A 19,898-nucleotide genomic window follows, 5' to 3' on the forward strand; every position below is an offset into this window, starting at 1 on the left:
AAAAGTCGGTTAATATGTGACATATATTTGTGAAATTATGATAAAATCCTTCTCTTATAATGGTATATCTGTATGTCAAAAATAGATTGAATCGGACCAATATTTTGCTGAGCTACCATATACTTAATATTGTATAAAGATTTTCAAATTTCCCGGTGATTTTGTACCGCATATACCAGCCAATATGTGAGTTATTCCGATGAAATAAAGAGAGCGTGTTTTACTAAAAACAGTGTTTCTTTACGCAAAAAATAGATACATTTGAGCGAAAACTTGTCCTAGCCCCTATATAACTAATATCAGGATCGAACATCCGGCCGACTTTACTCTATATGATTGGTTTTAAACCTTAAAGTATTTCTCTGGGATTGATTCTGGCAAGTTGCAAAAGCATAAAATATTCGGTTGCATCCAAACCTAGCCATTTCTTACTTGTTCAATTCCTATTTTTCCCAAATAACATTAGAAAAGTTATATTAAAGCAACCATTTTGAGAACATCACTTGGCACAAGCAGAAACAGTTTCCGCTTATAAGGGTTATTTAGTTCATTTTAACGGGGGACTGCAAAAGGATGCCGCTTTATGGTTTATTTATATAAAATACTAAAAATTCCTAATCTGTAAGTTAAACTGTGTGGTCTTGCAAAAGGTTTGTATTTAAATAGTTTAATTTAGTACAAATGAATAGAAAGCGAAAAGAAATTGAAGTGAATGAACGAAAAATTATTTTAAAATTAAGAGAAAATGGTAAAACTTTTCGAAAAATTGATTTTAGATACGTTATATTATTATTAGTTACTTCAAAACCTCGTTCCGGTCCTCCGAAAATATTAACAGACCGGGAAACAAGGCAAGTTAAATCTTTGGTCAAAAGAAATTCCCGTCTCACATCTGCACACATAGCGAAAGATGTCAAAGAACGATTTCAACAACAAATTTGCAGGGATACGTCTAGAATTCTATTTCATCTTCCTTTCTTGTTAAATATAAAGTATTTCCCCGTCATTGATCTTTTCAAATTGCGAGAGTATAAAACGTTCGGTTACACCCGAACTTAGCCCTTCCCTAATTGTTTAATATATTTACACTAGCCAGAAAAATATTTCGCTCGTAGTTTTTATATTTTTGCAACCAGTTGCTACAGAGTATTATAGTTTTGTTCACCTAACTGTTGTCCGTATCCGTTGTATTTCTAAAAAAATCGAATGAAGCGAAACGATCGAACGAATGATTCTTATTTTTCGATTTCACAAGAAATTGTGCCTTATTTCATTTTTAATAAACGAAATGCTAGTTAGAGGCATTTTGTGTTATATTTTAATGCCAATGTTTGAATACATAAAAATAAATTATTTGAAAAAACTGTTTGGATTTAATCTAGTTTCAAAAGCATTTGCTTATCATGAGTGAAGACTTTTTCCGGCTAGTGAAGTGATATCGTTGGACTTGTGGTGTATAACGGTAAAATTTAATTGCATAGTTAATATTGAATTGACCTGCTTGATACCCTGAAATCTTGTGCGGAGTTTGATTTATAAAAAAAATCGTACTAATTTGTTATATTACCAGATATGTCACAGGATAATGGCCCGTTGTTACTACCGACGGTTTCCAAGCTAACTTCAGATTGTGGTCAGTCATTCGGGATATTGATGGTTTTTCCGTGATCGGTGTAGGCACGCCTGTCCTTTTGTATTTACTTATATCATTATATTGCTCTGAAAGAGGTTTTCTGCGGTTGTTGTCAATATCTGAAAACGTGGAATGTGATAATGCATATAATTCAAATTATGCGTTATATTTATGTATGTCGGATTGCATAGAGAGAGTCTTACTATCATAAATGAGATGTCCATGACATGTTTCGTCTCCATATGGATTAAATATATGACAGGTATAACGACCAACATCAGTGTCATCTGCATCCTTGATGGTAAGCCGTAATAATCCATTCGGCTCGTGATCCATAGATATTTTTTCGCATGGGAAAAGTTTTTGATCATTTTTGAACCACTCTACTTCAGGTTCCGGGCTGCCAGCAGCACATGCTGTAAACTTAGCTGTCATTCCAGGATAAATTTCGCAATCACCAAGTCTCTTCAGGAATGTTGGTGGTTCTGAACGAATATGTTTTTTGCTAAAAGAAATAAACATATATTCATGTAATTTATATAAAAAAGGGGGTTTTCTGATACCAAAAGCAACTAAATAAATAAATTACCATTATTAAGTTGGTCATGGTTATAAAACATATATCGTATATCACATACTAAACGCTTTACACAATCAATTGGTTACACACACATTTCATTTGTCAATAAAGAGTAGATATGTATAACAAAAACTAAAATCATCAGACCATATTGTTTATACAAAACGGCTTAAGTAGAGCCAAGGCTCCGAATGATGTTCGCAGTTTCTGCGCGACCAGTTGAAAGCAATTTAATGAATGCAAACTTATTGCAGAGACAAATTAAACATAGAACGACATACATGATGAAGTGAATGAAAATTGACGTAAAGAAGAAATTCAAAATAAATCCTTCGCATTTAAAAGGTAGTTGCAAAAAAATTATGCAAAAAAGTATCTGATATTTAATGAATCTATTCACCTCAGAGACGTTTACGATGCAAAATTTAGAAACCCATTTCATACCTTACAATTTATTGAGTACCAACAATATTCGAAAATTGGAAAAACTTTTCCCAAACATTTCTGCTTGAATCGTTCTTTTAGTGTTTTAGCACGAACTAGAAGTTTTCATCGATACCTATAAGCAGAATTAGCCAAGAAATTGGAGTTCTAGGCTATTATCGATGTATTTGAACTTCTAAGTAATAATAATAATTGAATATTGCAGAATTTTAAACTGAATGTTCAAAAACTTAGTCCCGATAGTCAACGGATTTTAAAAGAACCGTTGCTTATAATTTGCTATTAATTTGATGGATAAATAAATGTCTGAATAATTCATGTATTCCGGTATAATCTGAAAAAATATGTTTAACTGAGAGCCATGTGTCATGACTTTTTTCTATGTTATTGATTTCCAAAACCATAAAAAGCAAAATTGTTCCACCCAACATCAAAAAGAGAGTAAATATAGTACAGTTGTGATGACAGCAGAAAACACTATCTCGTATTTGACTTACTCTTTGAAAAACAATAAAGTGGTAAATGTCAAGGTAGTTAATAAAACTTTTAACGAATTAAACGCTTTTCTGCAGGGAAGGGTACTCACCTTTTTACCCCTGGGCCAGTTTTCCCATAGGCGGCCCTAAATGTGTCCCTGTGTTTATGGAAATTTAATAGTAATAGTATTTAAATGGGATCCTTTTACGGCAATCCCCGCTACACGGGCGCTTTATGAGGAAGCGAAATGACCTCGAAAAGCAATAAAAATAGCAAGGCTTATCGCTTTAAAGAACTCTGTTACTAAGTTGAAGAAAACCCCTGTGGAAATGCATTTCAGATCATCTCCTTGATGAGTTAGAGGCCATAAAGGACAAGCACCAACTTACCCTAGGTTAATAAAAACAGAAATCCAACCTATTTTTCTTCGCTATGAATGCACTTTCCAGTAACTGAAGAAGAAGTTATAGAAGAGAGATTTGCCAAAATTGTGGCATCCCGAACAAGGCTCTAACCTCGAATTTCAGTCATAGCACGCTGAATGTTGTCTACGGGTTGATTTAACATCCCCCGCGTAAATAATCTGGAGGCCTAAAACGTATGATCTTAGCGGTCATTTGACTGAGCCATTTCTTGAAAGACGTGAAAGGTGAGACGGCGAACAGTCTTGTCGATTTCACTACTTTTCAGAACAAAAACTCAATCGACATCATAACCCTTATGGTAACAGCACAAATAAATAACGATGATAACGCCATCCACAATCCGCACCAAACAGTAAATTTTTGGGGATTTGGCGTTTCCTGAATCACAAAAGAATTTGATTGTTGATGAAACCATCAAGACGTTTAACACTTGATGTGCCATTTTGATACACTGTTCGTAGAACCTCCTGTATCTGTTATTACGTTTCACTTTCTCTCTCAAACCATTTTGAGGTTTCGATGAAACTACTTATGTCCGATATGCTTTTAGTGGAAATCCATTCAAGGTTTGATGCTTGATGGATTCCAAGTGTTTTCTGTCGGATATGTGTTAGAGCTGGGCATTCGCAGAGAAAGTGGAAGATTGTTTCCTTGTTCCCTGCTACGCCGCAGCCACGGCAGATGTCGTTGTAGGGTAAACCCATTTTGGATGCGTGTTCCCCAAATGGCCAGTGCCCTGTTGTGGTAGCGGCTACTCAATAAATACTTTTTCTTGACCTTTTTAATAACTCGTTGGTTTTTTCCTGTCATATGTGGGCCATAATTGTTTAGTTATGACGCATTTTGTAATGTTATTGTTATTGTAAAATATAGTTGTTATTTTCCCGTGGTTTTCTAATAGAGCTTCACAGGCTTTTTCTATGCCTAGTACTTCCGCTTGGAAGATGCTAACCGAGTTCGGTAGTCGTATAGAGAGTGATATGCCTAGATCAGCGGAGAATACCCCCGTGCCCACTCCGCAGTCCATTTTGGACCCGTAGATCTATTAGCCTTTCCAGTACCTTCAGCATAAAGGAGGTAAGGCTTATAGGTCTAAAATCCTTGGCATTCTCGTGTGTTCTTCTGCCTGGTTTTGGAAGGAATACTACTTTACTTCTTTTCCAACTTCTTGGGATGTAAGATAGTTGAATGCTAGCTTTGTATATATTTTCAAGCCTTTGAACCATTGGTTCTACCAGTTTTTGCAACATTATAGGCATAATCCCGTCTGGACCTGCTGCCTTAAATGGTGCAAAACTATTTATGGCATATTTGATTTTGCTTTTGTCTACCATTTGGCTTTGATAATAAGCTGCGTTCAACGGTGGTTCTGATTGAACCCTCGTTGAAGGTGTTTGCTGACTCCAGAGTAGTCTGCGTGCAAACCACTTACTAATAAAGAGAGATAGCAGGAAAGACCTAACCCAGCCTAAAAAGTATTACAAACGCTGGGACGAAACAACGAAGTGCAGATGAACACACACATTAATTAGAAATGTTCAAGAGAGAGTAGATCACTCTACATATATACATAATAAGTGTAAAAATGTGTAGAACATATTCTTCATGTGTCCGCTTTGACAAAATACCTAATTCTGAATCTCAAATCTGTATTAGAGAAACTAGGCAGAACTCAATACTTTAACACTCTTAATCTAGATAAAGGCTTTCATATGCAGTGAAGAAATAATGGAACACATTTACTCGAATTTTATTCGGTTTAAAACACGTATTTTTTCAATGGATTCTGAATTTAGTTTAAACAAGTAAGGAAGAGTTGAATTCGGGTGTAACCGTAAATTTTATACTCTCGTAACTAACAAAGTAGTGTTGAGCTATACGAGTATTTCACTATCGCTTGGATAATAAACAATATGCAATGTTAATTACATGTCTTGGTTATGTATGTTTAGTCGTTTTAAGAACTAACAAGAACGTTTACTGCTTAAGGTATTTCCTAATTTAATTGAATCCTATTTTTAATTTAAAAAATATATAAAATCACAGTGATTTAAGGGATCGTCTTAGTGTGAAATTTTCGAAAAATATTTTTTTTTGTTGCATTGTCGGATAATATACACTATTAGAAACATTCTCTCAAATTTTGAAATCGAAATTCAAATTATTAGGTCGCTACATCGTTTCTTGTAGAAAGGGTACAGAGTGGGGAACATAGCGTCTCCAACCTTTAAACGCGTTTTTCTCAGTATGGTGATTTTCACTCTCAAATAGAGACTTTTGAAGATATCTAGTTCGAATTTGGAGAGAACATTTCTAACGTCATTTGCTGATGCGCTATGGAAGCTTTTACTTTTTTTTTTAAATGTTCCTATTTTTTTTTTTATTATTTGTTAAAACCGCCGTCATTTTGTAAAATTTTGAAAAAAAAAAAACAAAAAAAAGCTTTCATAGCGCGGGAAGCGACTTTTCTACAGTTTAGTAATCTTTTTTTGTTTTATACCAAAATTACGGCCGCAATCGTGGACGTCGTAAAGGATCTTTTTGTTACGTGTCATTTCAACAATTTATTTAACTATTTTACACTCCATAAATAAACATAAAACAATAATTTTGTATTCTTCATGAATGTAGTTAATTCCAATTTTTATGATAGGTATATGCTTACATTAGTATTGATCCGATTATTCCCTGTATAGACTTAAGGGTGCACAATTATCAAGAAAAGATTCCCTCTGAATACCCATAATATTCCTCAGCGTTTTCCCAATATTTTCGGCCGAAAGCTATAGGTATCGAGGCCCACATATTCAGTGTCTGGAGACTTGAAAACCTACACCTAAAGGTCGGGGGTGCCACGCCCAATGTTTAATTTTTACAACTACTACCAGAAAGCCCATACCATTTTGGTTGTGAAATGTAATGCTTGTGGTGCATTTACTCAATCAGTTATTTAATTTTTAGGGGAATAAGCGTGATTATAATTTGATATTAACAATTTTCACAGGGTATAAAGAAGTGCTAATAAGACTTCTTCTCAGCAAGTTTTGTTTATTTAGCTTCATCGGATTGGATATGTACATTATACCATTTAGGTAACGGTGACATGCCCACATTAAACATTTTTTATCACAGATGTCCCTGGCTAATGCGACCCTTGTATCTTAATTTAGTGTACGTTTTCGTTTAGCGTTTTAATGTTCGTGTAACTGGTCGATTGATCATCTGCATTACCAACCTCCCTTGGGTGCTAAGGATCAAGAATATAAAGTTGGACAGTAGAACGGGCAGCCCGGATTTCTACTCGTATTGTCATCCTCAATTAGAATAGTTTAAGGTGATACTCTGTAACAACATACTGTGAGAGTACAAAAATAAAGCACCGTAAAATTATAAATTTTTGCACTTAAAAAAAAAATGTTTTTGGATTTCATACAAAAATGAGTTTACACATTTACAATTCACAATGCTATGTTTTCGAATCGTTATAACTTATAACTTTATGAGACCTTATGAAAACCCTAAATATTACTATGGCTGAATTTTACAAAAAATGTTTAATGCTTATTGTTTTATAAACTGGAACGAGATGTTTTGTTTTTTGTCATTACATTAAAACATCCAAAAAAATTAAAACATGTCAAAAATTTTCAGTTGATCACTAATATGATCAAATCAACCGTCGCTCAAGAATTTCTGAAACCAAATGATTTAGAAGAATCAGAATGCGGTTTAAAGCGCAACTCCATATATTTTCAATTCTCATGAAAACATGAACTTTGTGTACATCAATGCTCCTTATGTAAAATATCTAAAGAAATCATGATAGTTTCCAACAGATGTGTATATGTATGTATTCAAACGCTAAACATTTTTTTTCAAACACAAAGACAATTTACTGCGATCATCAGAGATAACTTAGCGATAAAATTATTATTAAGAAGAAGGAAGAACTAAATTTGGGGGCGGACGAATTGCTCTCGTAATTTAAAAGAACCGGTTAGTAACTACTTAATGCAATTTTCAATTTCTTATACTATATACTACAATGGAAAAATTTGCAAAACTAATGTAAAATCATAGTAATATTCAGCTAGTTTCAATAAAATGTTTATATTTATATTTTTGATTAAATATGTAATAGGCAAAAGTGCCGTTAAACTATAATATAGTAGTGATTAGTAATATTTACTGCATGCATTAAATTTCGTTATGAAATGGAAATAAATCGAATAAGCTGATTAGATTTTTGGTTAAGATAAAAAACATAAATGTGTACTTACAGTTCATTAACCATATCCAGCCGGCCTTGAGTAATATCTGTGCCTTCTCTATTTTTTGCGATACATTTATAAACACCATGATCATTTATGGTACAGTCTTTGATAACTAATGTGTGGTGGTCGCCATCGTTAATCAATTCATATTTGTCTCCCTCGATAATAGGTTTGTCTTGGAAGTACCATGACAATTCTGGATGTGGTACGCCTGAAACAGTGACACCAATTTTTGCATCGGTATTGATTAAATGTTGCTGATCGCATATCTTTTGAGTGAATAATGGCTTTTTGTACACTTTTCTCACGTTTAGTTCACAATCAGACGCATCTTCACCAAGAGGATTTGCTAAGAGGCAATTATATGTACCAGAATGGCTAGCTTCAGCGTTATTTATTATTAAACTAACGTGTTTGCCATCACAACTAATTAAAGTGCTCTCATCATTAAAGAGAGTATTACCATCTTTTGTCCATATAATTTCTGGGACAGGATTACCCGTAAAAGCTGCGGAAAGTTTAATTTCATCACCTTCATTTGCATTGACATCTCTAATAGATGACAGAAATCGTGGAGGCACTTCCGGCATTGATTCATCTGTTTTCAATGCGACTTGTAATCTCGCTTTAGACAGAGCCGTACCTAATGCATTTGACGCAACTACTTCATACAAACCCGAATCTTTCAAATCAGCCTCTTTTATTTGCAAACAATAATTATTGTCCTTAATTTCTGCGAAAGTATATCGTCCTTCTTTAGGCGAAATTTCTTGGCCATTATGAAACCATTTGATATCAGGCAGTGGATTGCCTAAAACTTTAACTTGCATTTTTACAGGGAAACCTTCAATACAATTAGTATCATGTAATTCTCTTATAAACTCTGGTTTTTTTTCCATTGCACATACGGTTACCGTAGAACTTCCTTCTATCTCACCCTCTTTGTTAACGATTAAGCATTTATATACACCTGCATCTTCAGGTTGAACGTTATCAATGCTACAAGACATATGCATATAGCCACATATTTAAGGAAAACTTAAAAGTTGCTTATTAAATTTAAACTCATTTAGTTTATAAAACCCACCTTAAGCCAACAAGTCCATTTGGATTGTTTATAAAATTTATGCTCGTGCTTGGGTGCAAAGTAATTCCATTCTTAATCCATTTAATTTCTGGTGCAGGGAATCCGATTACTCGCGCATGCAATTTTAACTGTTCTCCAACAGAGACTTTAACATCTTCTAAAGGTTCAACGAATGAAGGCTGCTGTGCTTTTGCTGCAATATTTTATAAATTTTGATCTAAACGTTTGTATAAATGATTACGCCGACAAGCATATAGAGCTGGTTTGTTAGTTTCTAATGTATACACTTAGTCCTGTCATAAGTTTTGTTACAAATTCAGGTAGTTATAAAAATAAAACAATAACACATTTTTGAATAAAATTAATTTCATTTCCTAATTCATAATGCGATGTACAAATTTTTATTCAAAATGGTAATGGTCCTATTGGTATTGACGACCCTGTTCGACCAACACATTTTTTGAGACTCCTCAAATTTCTGTGAAGTATTTGACAGAACATGACGGCTAAACATCTGGAACTTTGAAACATCAAATATCACCTGGTTTGTATGCTTTAGCAGAATCTTGCTGGAAGATCCATTATTCTCCATTGAAGAAAGTTTGTTTTTCAGGTGTAATGCCTTTACCGGATACTTCCCCACAAACTATTACGGAATGAATGGAGAACACCCTAAACCCATGGAGCAAAATGACAGATATTATTTTGCTTATTAAAAACTTCTTCAACAGTTAAAATTTCATCATCTGTGAAAATTATACTTTCATTGCCTAATATACTTCAAGCGAGTTGTCAGAAGATAACCAGTTGCCCGAAAACAGGCTTTTATGTGAGGATCATCTTGAATAAATCTTGACATTGACTCGATTGATATCCATTTCCTTTGACATAATTTTCTGGGGATTTCTGCATAGGGATGGCAAACTCGATTCCGATTCTACTCGAGAATCGAGTTTTCTCGTAAAATACTCGAGTTTTCGGAATCGATCTTCAGTAGTCGGAGTCGATTAAGAATCGATTCTTGACATTCGACTTTACTATTAATTAAGTGACCAGTTAGTTATAAGTAAGTTATAAGCTTAGTATCCAGCTCTCAAGAAATGTAAAAACTTCATATAAAAAAACGCTTAAGAAACGGTCAAGAAACTTTCCTACAATAAATTTACTGAAGCGGGTGGAGTACCAATTGAATTAAGGCAATTTATTAATCGGCCGATAGTAGATAGAGGTAGTACACCAGATCCATTACTTGTTTGGAAAAGTATCGAAAATGAGTATCCTCACGTATCGAGGATTGCAAGAAAATACTTATCAATTGTTGCGACTTCAACACCTTGTGAACGTTTATTTTCGCATACTGGGCTAACTGCGAATCAAATTCGCAGCCGGCTAACGCCAGATCACTTAAATATGCTTCTGTTTTTAAGATCTGTCCCGTAAAATGTATGGTTTTCTTAAACTGACAATTAGCTTACTGTTCTTTTACTTATTTTAAATTTATTTAAAAACTTATTTTATTAAACTTCTTTAAACAACTTGAATTATTTAAAAAAAATTTAAATGAAATGTAATGTTCCCTGTACCTTATTTATAAACAAAACAATATAATTGTTTTTAAATATTTTTGTGTTTTATTTAATCGATTATTCATTAAATTTATGCCTTGTGATTTAATAAATAAATTTTTGTCCTTTTAATTTAAAATCGATTAGAATCGAAAGAATCGATTTTTGCCCCCGGATAATCGATTCTTAGAATCGAAAAATATAGAAAAATAGTCAGAATCGAGAATCGATTCTGTAACCAATTTTGCCATCCCTATTTCTGCAAATGAGTTTGCGAACTAAGCTGAATATTATACATATATGATTTGACACTGCATACAAATTATAACAATATTATACGATGCTTTTTGCAAACTTTGTAACAGAATTTTTGACAAGACTAAGTATAACGGCAATCAAACCACTTCAGAGACGATCAATAGACTCTGCAGTAGTGAAAAAGCTACCGAATGTCAAAAACCATCCATCTCTTTCAAATCGCAAATTGATCGAATCAATGGGTGTTAGCAAGGGGAACCCCACCAATAACACAAAATCGCCATGAGAGAGCGTGTGAGTACGCGATATTCTGTTACATTTATATTATATAATGAAATCAGTCGATTTTGGTGTTAAAAACTATTTACTATCCATGTTCGAACGCACGGTATTTTCCACATATTACTAAATGAAGAATACACAAAAAGAGCTCTTATTTTATTCACGAAGATATACAGTTATGAGTAATGCACGTTTCGTCCGACTTCGCACATTTTCAGACTGTAACATAAAAATTACAAAATAATGTCACGTACCAAATTCAGTCGAAATCGGTCGGTCAGGTCCCGAGATATGTGATTTCGCCAAAAATTAGACGGCCTATAAAGCCCTCTCATTATCCAACTTAGTCCATTTTCAGACTGTTGGTAAGAGTTCTCATAATATTTTAGCTGAGTAAATTTTGTTGTTGTAACTTTAGTGGTTTTGGAGATATGTACATTAAACTTATTAGAGGGTGGGGCCATGCCCACTTTTTCAAAACTTATTGCCCACAGGTTTCCCTTTCTACTTCCATCCCTTGTGCAAAATTACAGTTCAATTATTAGTTTAATGCTTAGTTATGGCACTTTATAGGTCTTCGATTAATGGCGTTTTGTGGGTGTGGCAGTGGTTTGATTACGCCCACACGCATACCAAGTTTAATTAAGGTATCTTAATTTTTACTCAAGTCACAGCTTGCACGAACGGGCAGGCATTTATATAATACTTGTATATCTATCTCGCTTAATTGTTAAAACAAAAGGGAATTACTTACGAGTTACGGCAACAGCGCATAAGGAGGATATTTCGCCAAGGGGATTTGAAATGATAACCTTATATGCTCCAGAGTCAGACGGTTGAATATTCGCTATTTCCAATGTTAAAATACCGCTGGCGGAGGATGTGAGTCTTATGCTAAAAATAAACAAGTATTAATGTAATATTTTGCGTTAAGATTTTTAAATTTTCGTAATTGTGTATTTCAAACTGTCCATTTGAGCATATTTACAAGGCGCAGACATATAGAATGTTAATGTATGTGTATATGTACATATGCAAAAACTTGGTGGGATTGGTTTTTAGATCTAGATTTTTTGATGATACAGCAGCACTCAAAGAAAGCAGACAAAGATAAAGCAAATAGAAACTATTATAGGTTTCTAAAGACTGCGCTTCAGAGATAAAGATACCCGACTTTGATAGTTCACTGGATCGGGTAGGTTTTGACGTTTCGCAATTGAAACGACTGAAACTGCCAGATTCAAATTTAACCACAAATATAAGTGAACGGGTCGCCGTTCAAGACCAAAATGTATAGCAATGAAATTTAAATAAAATGAGAAACTTAAATGTGTGTATATGATGAATTGTTTTGAAACATTTGTTAATTGAGACCTAAAAAGCTTAAATCACTAAGTATTGAAAATTCAAAAAATATCTATTTACATATGACAAAAAATTATTTAAAAAATGTCTCCATATGTTGAATGTATAATAGTTTTTAATCTTGTTGAAATTTGAGTGTTTTAATATATATCGCAAAAAATTAATAATTGAACTGATCTGGCCACAATGTAAAATGTTATACAAAACGTTAATTGTGAGATGCTGCGTAGTTTGTTTACACTTACTGTTCACTTGGCTTCAATTGTTCACCATCCTTAATCCAACTAATTAGCGGAATTGGACTTCCAATAACTTTACATTGTAGAACCAAATCTTCACCTTGAAAAACTTCTTTAGCATTGTCAAACTTGCTTTCAAACTTTGGAGCTAATTCTAGCAATGAAAGTTTAAACGGAACTTCAGTCACACCAATTTCATTTTTAGCAACGACAGTGTACTAGAAATAAAGAAATGAATTACATAACATTTGAAATATAAATAAAAACTTTACCGTCCCGGCATTCGAGGGTCTGAAATTAGAAATTTCTAATTGGCTGCTCAATTGATCAGAATGTGGAGATGATTGTTGTATAATATATACTAATTCCTCATTTTTAGTAATTTGGGCTCCATCAACAATACTTTCATCACCTTTCTTCCACTCAATTGTTGGTTTTGGTATTCCATGTGCTAATACATTAACATTCACCGGATGATTGTCCAGTATTAATTGGTCTTCTGGTGGTGTGATAAATGTCGGCTTTTCGACTAAAACATATATATATGAATATTTATGGTTTAATTAAAAATATTGAGAATGGTGGTTATGAAATAGAAAAAGGTACTACACCACTACAATTATTTCTTAACAAGATATACACGTACTGCTAATATTATTCTAAAGGTAAAACTTGTTAAAAAAATGGAATTTCCAAAATTTCAGCAGAAATAAATCACGTAATTTTTGTTTCACAAACATAAACTTCAATTTTATTTATCTATATTGATATAATTATTGACTGTGTAATTAACCCACCTTTAACGTTTAAATGAAAGCTTGCAGTAGATGAGCCTTGGTCATTAACTGCGGTTAATGAATATAATCCATCCTCTTCTGATTTAACACACTGAAATACCAATCTGTATTTATTATCATCAATGTCGGCTATCACTTCGCAGTTTTCATTGTTGCACAAATTTTCATTTCCTCGAGTCCACGTAACTTTAGGCTTTGGATTCGCTAGTATGATAGCATCAAAAGCAATGGTGTCATTTGGAAGACAACACTGATCTTTTAAACCTATAATTTCAGGTTTTGATAATACATCAATCCATCCAGTTGTACTGATTTTGCCATATTTATTTTCTATCTGCAGTTCATATCGGCCAGAATCTTTGTGTTGAACTATGAAAATATAAAACAATTTGTATGTTATTTAACAACTGGTTCAATAAGTTCAAGAATAATAGAGGCAAGATAACCACACTAAACTCCACGAACCTACTTATAAACGATTTTTTGATAGATTGTAGGCTTTAAATTAAAAACTTCCTAGTTCTGCGTATTAAAGTATTTATTACTAAATAACAGTCATTATTTTGAACTCCAATTATTCTATACCAACTTCACCTTGAGTCTCGCAGTTAATATTTGTAATTAATATGTTATGGAAAATAAATATGGTCAGCTTTAGTATACCGTCCCAGGATTTCGGGAATAAAATGGGTATGGTCGGATTTTATTATGGTAACACTGAGTATTTGACAATTTGTAATTTATTTGTTATTCTAAAATAATAATAATTCAACAATAATTTAAATGTACTGTATATTAAAAGCTATTTTTGCACTATATTATATAAATTAAATGTGTGCAAATGAATAAGTGATGTGTTAGTGTATATAAAATTGAAAAAATATAAGTGCAAAATTACTTTTGTATATCGAAAATATAAAATATTGCAAATTTTCAACTTTAAACGCGAATAACTCGGAAACTATAAGCTTCCTGCGGCTATAACCATATATATCCTTGATCAGGATAATCTCCTCTATCCGACCATATCCTTTTTATCCTTGATATCCTGGGACGGTATACTAAATTCTTCCCACTAAATAAATAAACAATTCTAATATTTCGGCGTATTTCTTGTGATTGGTTTATTTTTTAGAATCTTTCATTTAAAAATTAAATAACGGGTGATTTTTTTGAGGTTAGGATTTTCATGCATTAGTATTTGACAGATCACGTGGGATTTCAGACATGGTGTCAAAGAGAAAGATGCTCAGTATGCTTTGACATTTCATCATGAATAGACTTACTAACGAGCAACGCTTGCAAATCATTGAATTTTATTACCAAAATCAGTGTTCGGTTCGAAATGTGAAAATCCGCTTTTTTATCGACAAATTTTGTTCAGCGATGAGGCTCATTTCTGCTTGAATGGCTACGTAAATAAGCAAAATTGCCGCATTTGGGGTGAAGAGCAACCAGAAGCCGTTCAAGAACTGCCCATGCATCCCGAAAAATGCACTGTTTGGTGTGGTTTGTACGCTGGTGGAATCATTGGACCGTATTTTTTCAAAGATGCTGTTGGACGCAACGTTACGGTGAATGGCGATCGCTATCGTTCGATGCTAACAAACTTTTTGTTGCCAAAAATGGAAGAACTGAACTTGGTTGACATGTGGTTTCAACAAGATGGCGCTACATGCCACACAGCTCGCGATTCTATGGCCATTTTGAGGGAAAACTTCGGACAACAATTCATCTCAAGAAATGGACCCGTAAGTTGGCCACCAAGATCATGCGATTTAACGCCTTTAGACTATTTTTTGTGGGGCTACGTCAAGTCTAAAGTCTACAGAAATAAGCCAGCAACTATTCCAGCTTTGGAAGACAACATTTCCGAAGAAATTCGGGCTATTCCGGCCGAAATGCTCGAAAAAGTTGCCCAAAATTGGACTTTCCGAATGGACCACCTAAGACGCAGCCGCGGTCAACATTTAAATGAAATTATCTTCAAAAAGTAAATGTCATGAACCAATCTAACGTTTCAAATAAAGAACCGATGAGATTTTGCAAATTTTATGCGTTTTTTTTTTAAAAAAAGTTATCAAGCTCTTAAAAAATCACCCTTTACTTTTCTAAAGTATTCCGTAATGATAGATGGGTATTTCTTAAAATCTGTATTGAAATCACTGCATAAAATAATATATGTATGTTCACTTATTTCTGGTCAACGGTAAATTTGTACCGAACACGTAAATTGGTGTCCATATTGCCATATCTCAGATAAAATTATCGGATAAAGAAAATAATATCCTATAAAGATTCATTCAAAACTTCATATAAATATAAAATTATGTACATATGTACAAGTAGTACATATCTATAGGGATTTTCAATAGGTTTGATATGAATCCTAATTATCATTTCGGCCATTTTTAATAGTCATGATTTGTAATTTTTTTCATTGCATAATAATGTAATGTTTACAATTTCATCATAGAAGGATATTAGCAAGAACAATGTTTACAAATCATTCAATTTTATTATCAAAATAATCGTTCTCTAATTGCAACTTTACCTGCGCCTTTGCCATTTTATGTGCCTGTGCTCGCTATTCGTCGAATTGTTAAAAATTTCGAACATTTTCTTTACACAATGTTCAAGTGTCAATAAGAGAAATAACCGCTCGAAGTAATGAAAATATTACTGCCGTTCAGGCGGTGTTGCTGAAGACTCCAAGGCTGCGAATTGTATATAACGAATTGTGTACGCATTTATTATGAATATTTATGTATGTATATATTTATGGGTATGCTTATATTTAGCTTTTTCTCTGTTCTAGTTTTTATACTCTTACGACCAATTGTTACAGAGTATTATAGTTTTGTTCACCTACGGTTGTACGTATCACCTAAACAGACAGTTTGTAATTCGGCTGTATTCGAACGGAGCATTCCCAACACCGGGCCGCCTTGGGAAGTAACGGTGGCCTTACCGCGTCAAGGGGCTCTGCTGCGGCGGACCTTTAGATTCACCTTCCAAAGAATAGACCAGGAGGCAACGAGGGGACATCCCATGTACCCCGGAACCAGGACGCCCAGGAGGTCACGATGACACAAGCAGAGCGGGAATGAGTGGAGCCACTCTCAAGTGGTACCTCAGATTCCTTCAGGACGGCATGACACCGGAGGCAGCTGAAAAGCGGGCTCTGAGTAGGAGCAGGAGGAGCAAGCCCTCTCCTAATAATGCATGACGCGCAGTTGCCAACGGTTCATCTGCAACAAGACGCAGAAATCAGAGGAGGCACCGAGCCAAAGCAGCCTCGTCGGAGGGACGGAGCGAAGCTAGATCGGCACTCCATGAGGCACCCAGTCGAGTCCCAGAGAAGAGGAAAAGCGGCCAAATAACTCCTCAGGAGCCACTCAGGCCCAAAAGGGTACGAGAGGATAAACCACAGGAAGCCAGTGGAAAACGCTCCAACCCCAACCAGCAGCCGACGAGAATCGCAAGCCGAATATACTCGGAGGCCGTGAGGAGCATCCGGATGGCAGTGTTGCCCCGCAACTACCCGGCGGCGGCCGTAGGATCCGAACAGCAGACGGCTCTCCAGGACTGCCTAGTGAACGCTTTGTTCAAGGGCGATGAATACTCCGGCGCCTTTAACGGCACCTTCTTTAAGGGTGGTATGCGCTAGTCGACTGCCAAGATGAGGAGTCGGTCACCTGGCTAACAGAAAACACGCCAAGGCTAGAGGGTTGGAAGGGTCCGACCCTGTGTGTTAAGAGAGGCGACGATATACCACAACTGCACAGTATGGTGGTATTCTTCCCCAGAAGTGCGGACAAGAACTACGACTTCGCGCTTGGTTTAGTGAAAAACCAAAACGTGGGCTTAAAAACACGGCGTGGAAGGTCGTATCGACCAGTGTTGACGGTTCAGGGTGGAACCTCAACATAACAATAGACGATGAATCCTACAAATACACCAGGTAGAAGGGATTCAAGCTGAACTTTCGCTTCGGCAGAATAGTAATGAGGCCATGGAAGCCCAAGGCAACGTCAACGAGCCAAGAACCTACGACGGGGACGACCGCAGCACCGGCGTCATCCGTAGCCAGCGCAGCAGTGCAGAAGGCGACTGTCGCTGTGGTTGCGGGAGAGCAACACGAGTCCCCCAACGACCCCATCCCGGCTGGGAAGGCTGTGACCACCGCCGCGGATGAAAGTAGGAGCAACGAGCTCCCCAATGAGCAAGAAGGCATGCTGCCATTCATCCAAGAGCTCCTGGAAGGGCTGGAGAGGCAGGTTGATGAAGAGATCGAGGACGAGGACCTGTCTCTCATCGAACCGATACTACAAGCTCCTGCGCTAGCATAGAAGTTGCTCAGGTGAACCTACATCACGCATCGGCAGCCTCGGCTGTCATCGTGAAAGGTTCTTTTCGGATAACCTGGGCATCCTCTTAATCCAAGACCCTTGGGTGTTTAGAGGAGAGATAAAAGGCCTCAACACGAGAAGAAGCAAGGTAATCTTGCAAGAGACCCCGCTCTTGTGTAGTCGTTATAGCCGATATAGACTTTTTCTGTATTTTAGAGTTTCTAACGAAAGATCTGGTGGCGGTACAAGTGAAGGACAGGGAAGGGTCGGACTTTGTCCTCGCATCCGCCTACTTTCCGGGGGAGATGGCCACAGCTCCTCGAGTTGCTCACCAGCAAAGGAATCCGCTGTTAAGGGTACGCGGACGATATTGCCATAATGGCGAGAGGCAGATTTGAGAACACTCTCTGCGACATTGTCCAAAGGGGTTTAAACCTGGCGAAAGGATGGTGCAACACGGTTGGGCTAAATATCAACCCAGCGCAACCACCGTGATCCCATTTACTAAGCGGAGATCTCTTCCGGGCCTGAGGTCCCTAACAATAGGAGGCACAGGTGATCCGGAGACTGTCAAAGCTGCAAAGACTTGCCTGTGTCTGTGCTTCGGGGGCAATGCAATGCGCATTTGCTCTACGGTGGCACTGGAATTCATACTGGAGCTCACACCGCTGCATCAGGTGATAAAACAAGCAGCAAAGCACTCCATGCTGCTAATGTTAGCAGAGGGCTGTGGAAGAGGGAAGATAATGTCCTCTAGACAGATGGACGTACTAGCGGAAAGCACACCGCTAGCCCTCCTCCCAAAGGACGGCACCACGAAGAAAATAAACCCCAAAAAGAATTTCAAAGTTACTCTAGGCAGCAAGACGGAGTGGAGCGATTCCACGCTGGAAAGACTGCTAGAGTTCAGTGGTACACTGATGGCTCAAAAACACCGGAGGTATTGCGGCACCACGTACTAAACTATCCATACAAATGGTACGCTTCCCAAGTATCTTCCAGTGCACTGAAGTCAACCTCAGCCGCAACTATCGCAACCAGCGCATAGCTATTATCAGTGATAGTCAAGCGGCACTAAAGACGATTTCATCATATGAGACCAAATCGCTTTTAGTCGAGGAATGCATAGAAAGGCTAAACCGACTGTCCTTGTGCAACCTTGTGCATCTAATTTGGGTGCCAGAGTACAAGGGAATGGAAGGAAACGAGAAGGCTGACGAACTGGCCCGCGCTACGGCAGCGTCCAAGGTGATGGGACCAGAACCATACGTAGCGGTAGGATCCCACACTTTTAAGGAGCTGCTCCGCGCGGAGAGAAAACGGCATTGGCAGCAAGTATGTGCCACGCCAAGCTGCTTCTAGGAGGGTACAATCTCCCCAGGTTCAAGGAATTAATTCGCTTCTCGCGTGACAAATTCCGTCTCCTCGTCGCGATCTACACATGGCACTGCAAGCTCAGGAAACACCTGTTCAACATGGACACAGTCTCCTGTGCTAACCGCCAGTTCTGCGACCTGGAACAGGAAACACCAGCACACCTAATCCTGGATTGCACAGCAATCTGTGGAAAAAGGCTTAAGGCCATGGATTCCATTTATATCAGCAGGGATCACATCACCTCTATAGCGCCCGGCAAACTCCGGGAACTATTCAGGCTGCTGGGACTCTGGGAAGACATGTGATACAGGAGAGAGCACAATAGACCCTAGGTCGCGGTGCATTAGCTTATAATACTATCTATCTATGTATCTTATCTTCTAGTTACAATATTTCAAATTGATCTTGGGATAATCTTTGACAATAGATTTTCTTTCTTTAATCACATCAACTATATCACTTCTAAATCATTATCTGTGCTTAGCTTTGTTCGTGGAAATGCTTTCAAATTTTCCGACTATTATACGTTAAAATTATTGTATACATCTTTTGTTCTTTCTTTCTTGCAGTGTTCGTTTGGAAAACATTTTTCTTAAACTCGCCCTCAGCTCCTTTAAGTTTGTTGACCCCATACCATCGTATACATCTCGTTTATTACTACATACATACATATTACATCTTAAATCACTTGAAAATCAACGGTTCGTTCTCTGCCTTTCGTTTGTTTTCAATGTAATTAATGG

At 36.5% G+C, this 19,898-nt stretch overlaps 1 protein-coding gene across 13 annotated transcripts in view; it reads right to left on the reverse strand.

Annotated features, from left to right (window-relative positions):
- LOC105228775 (obscurin) overlaps positions 1-19,898 on the reverse strand; it is a 369,554-nt gene that overhangs the window by 96,166 nt on the left and 253,490 nt on the right. For all 13 annotated transcript variants that reach the window (XM_049451168.1, XM_049451169.1, XM_049451171.1 and 10 more), the window contains 8 exons: positions 13,427-13,795; positions 12,902-13,158; positions 12,636-12,847; positions 11,780-11,919; positions 8,921-9,113; positions 7,840-8,832; positions 1,837-2,138; positions 1,568-1,752 (listed from right to left, as the gene is read on the reverse strand). In XM_049451168.1, coding sequence (XP_049307125.1) covers positions 1,568-1,752; positions 1,837-2,138; positions 7,840-8,832; positions 8,921-9,113; positions 11,780-11,919; positions 12,636-12,847; positions 12,902-13,158; positions 13,427-13,795 — 2,651 coding nt within the window. The remainder of the gene's footprint in view (positions 1-1,567; positions 1,753-1,836; positions 2,139-7,839; positions 8,833-8,920; positions 9,114-11,779; positions 11,920-12,635; positions 12,848-12,901; positions 13,159-13,426; positions 13,796-19,898) is intronic.

The sequence above is a fragment of the Bactrocera dorsalis genome, chromosome 3, assembly GCF_023373825.1.
Source record: "Bactrocera dorsalis isolate Fly_Bdor chromosome 3, ASM2337382v1, whole genome shotgun sequence".
Taxonomy (NCBI): Eukaryota; Metazoa; Arthropoda; class Insecta; order Diptera; family Tephritidae; genus Bactrocera; species Bactrocera dorsalis.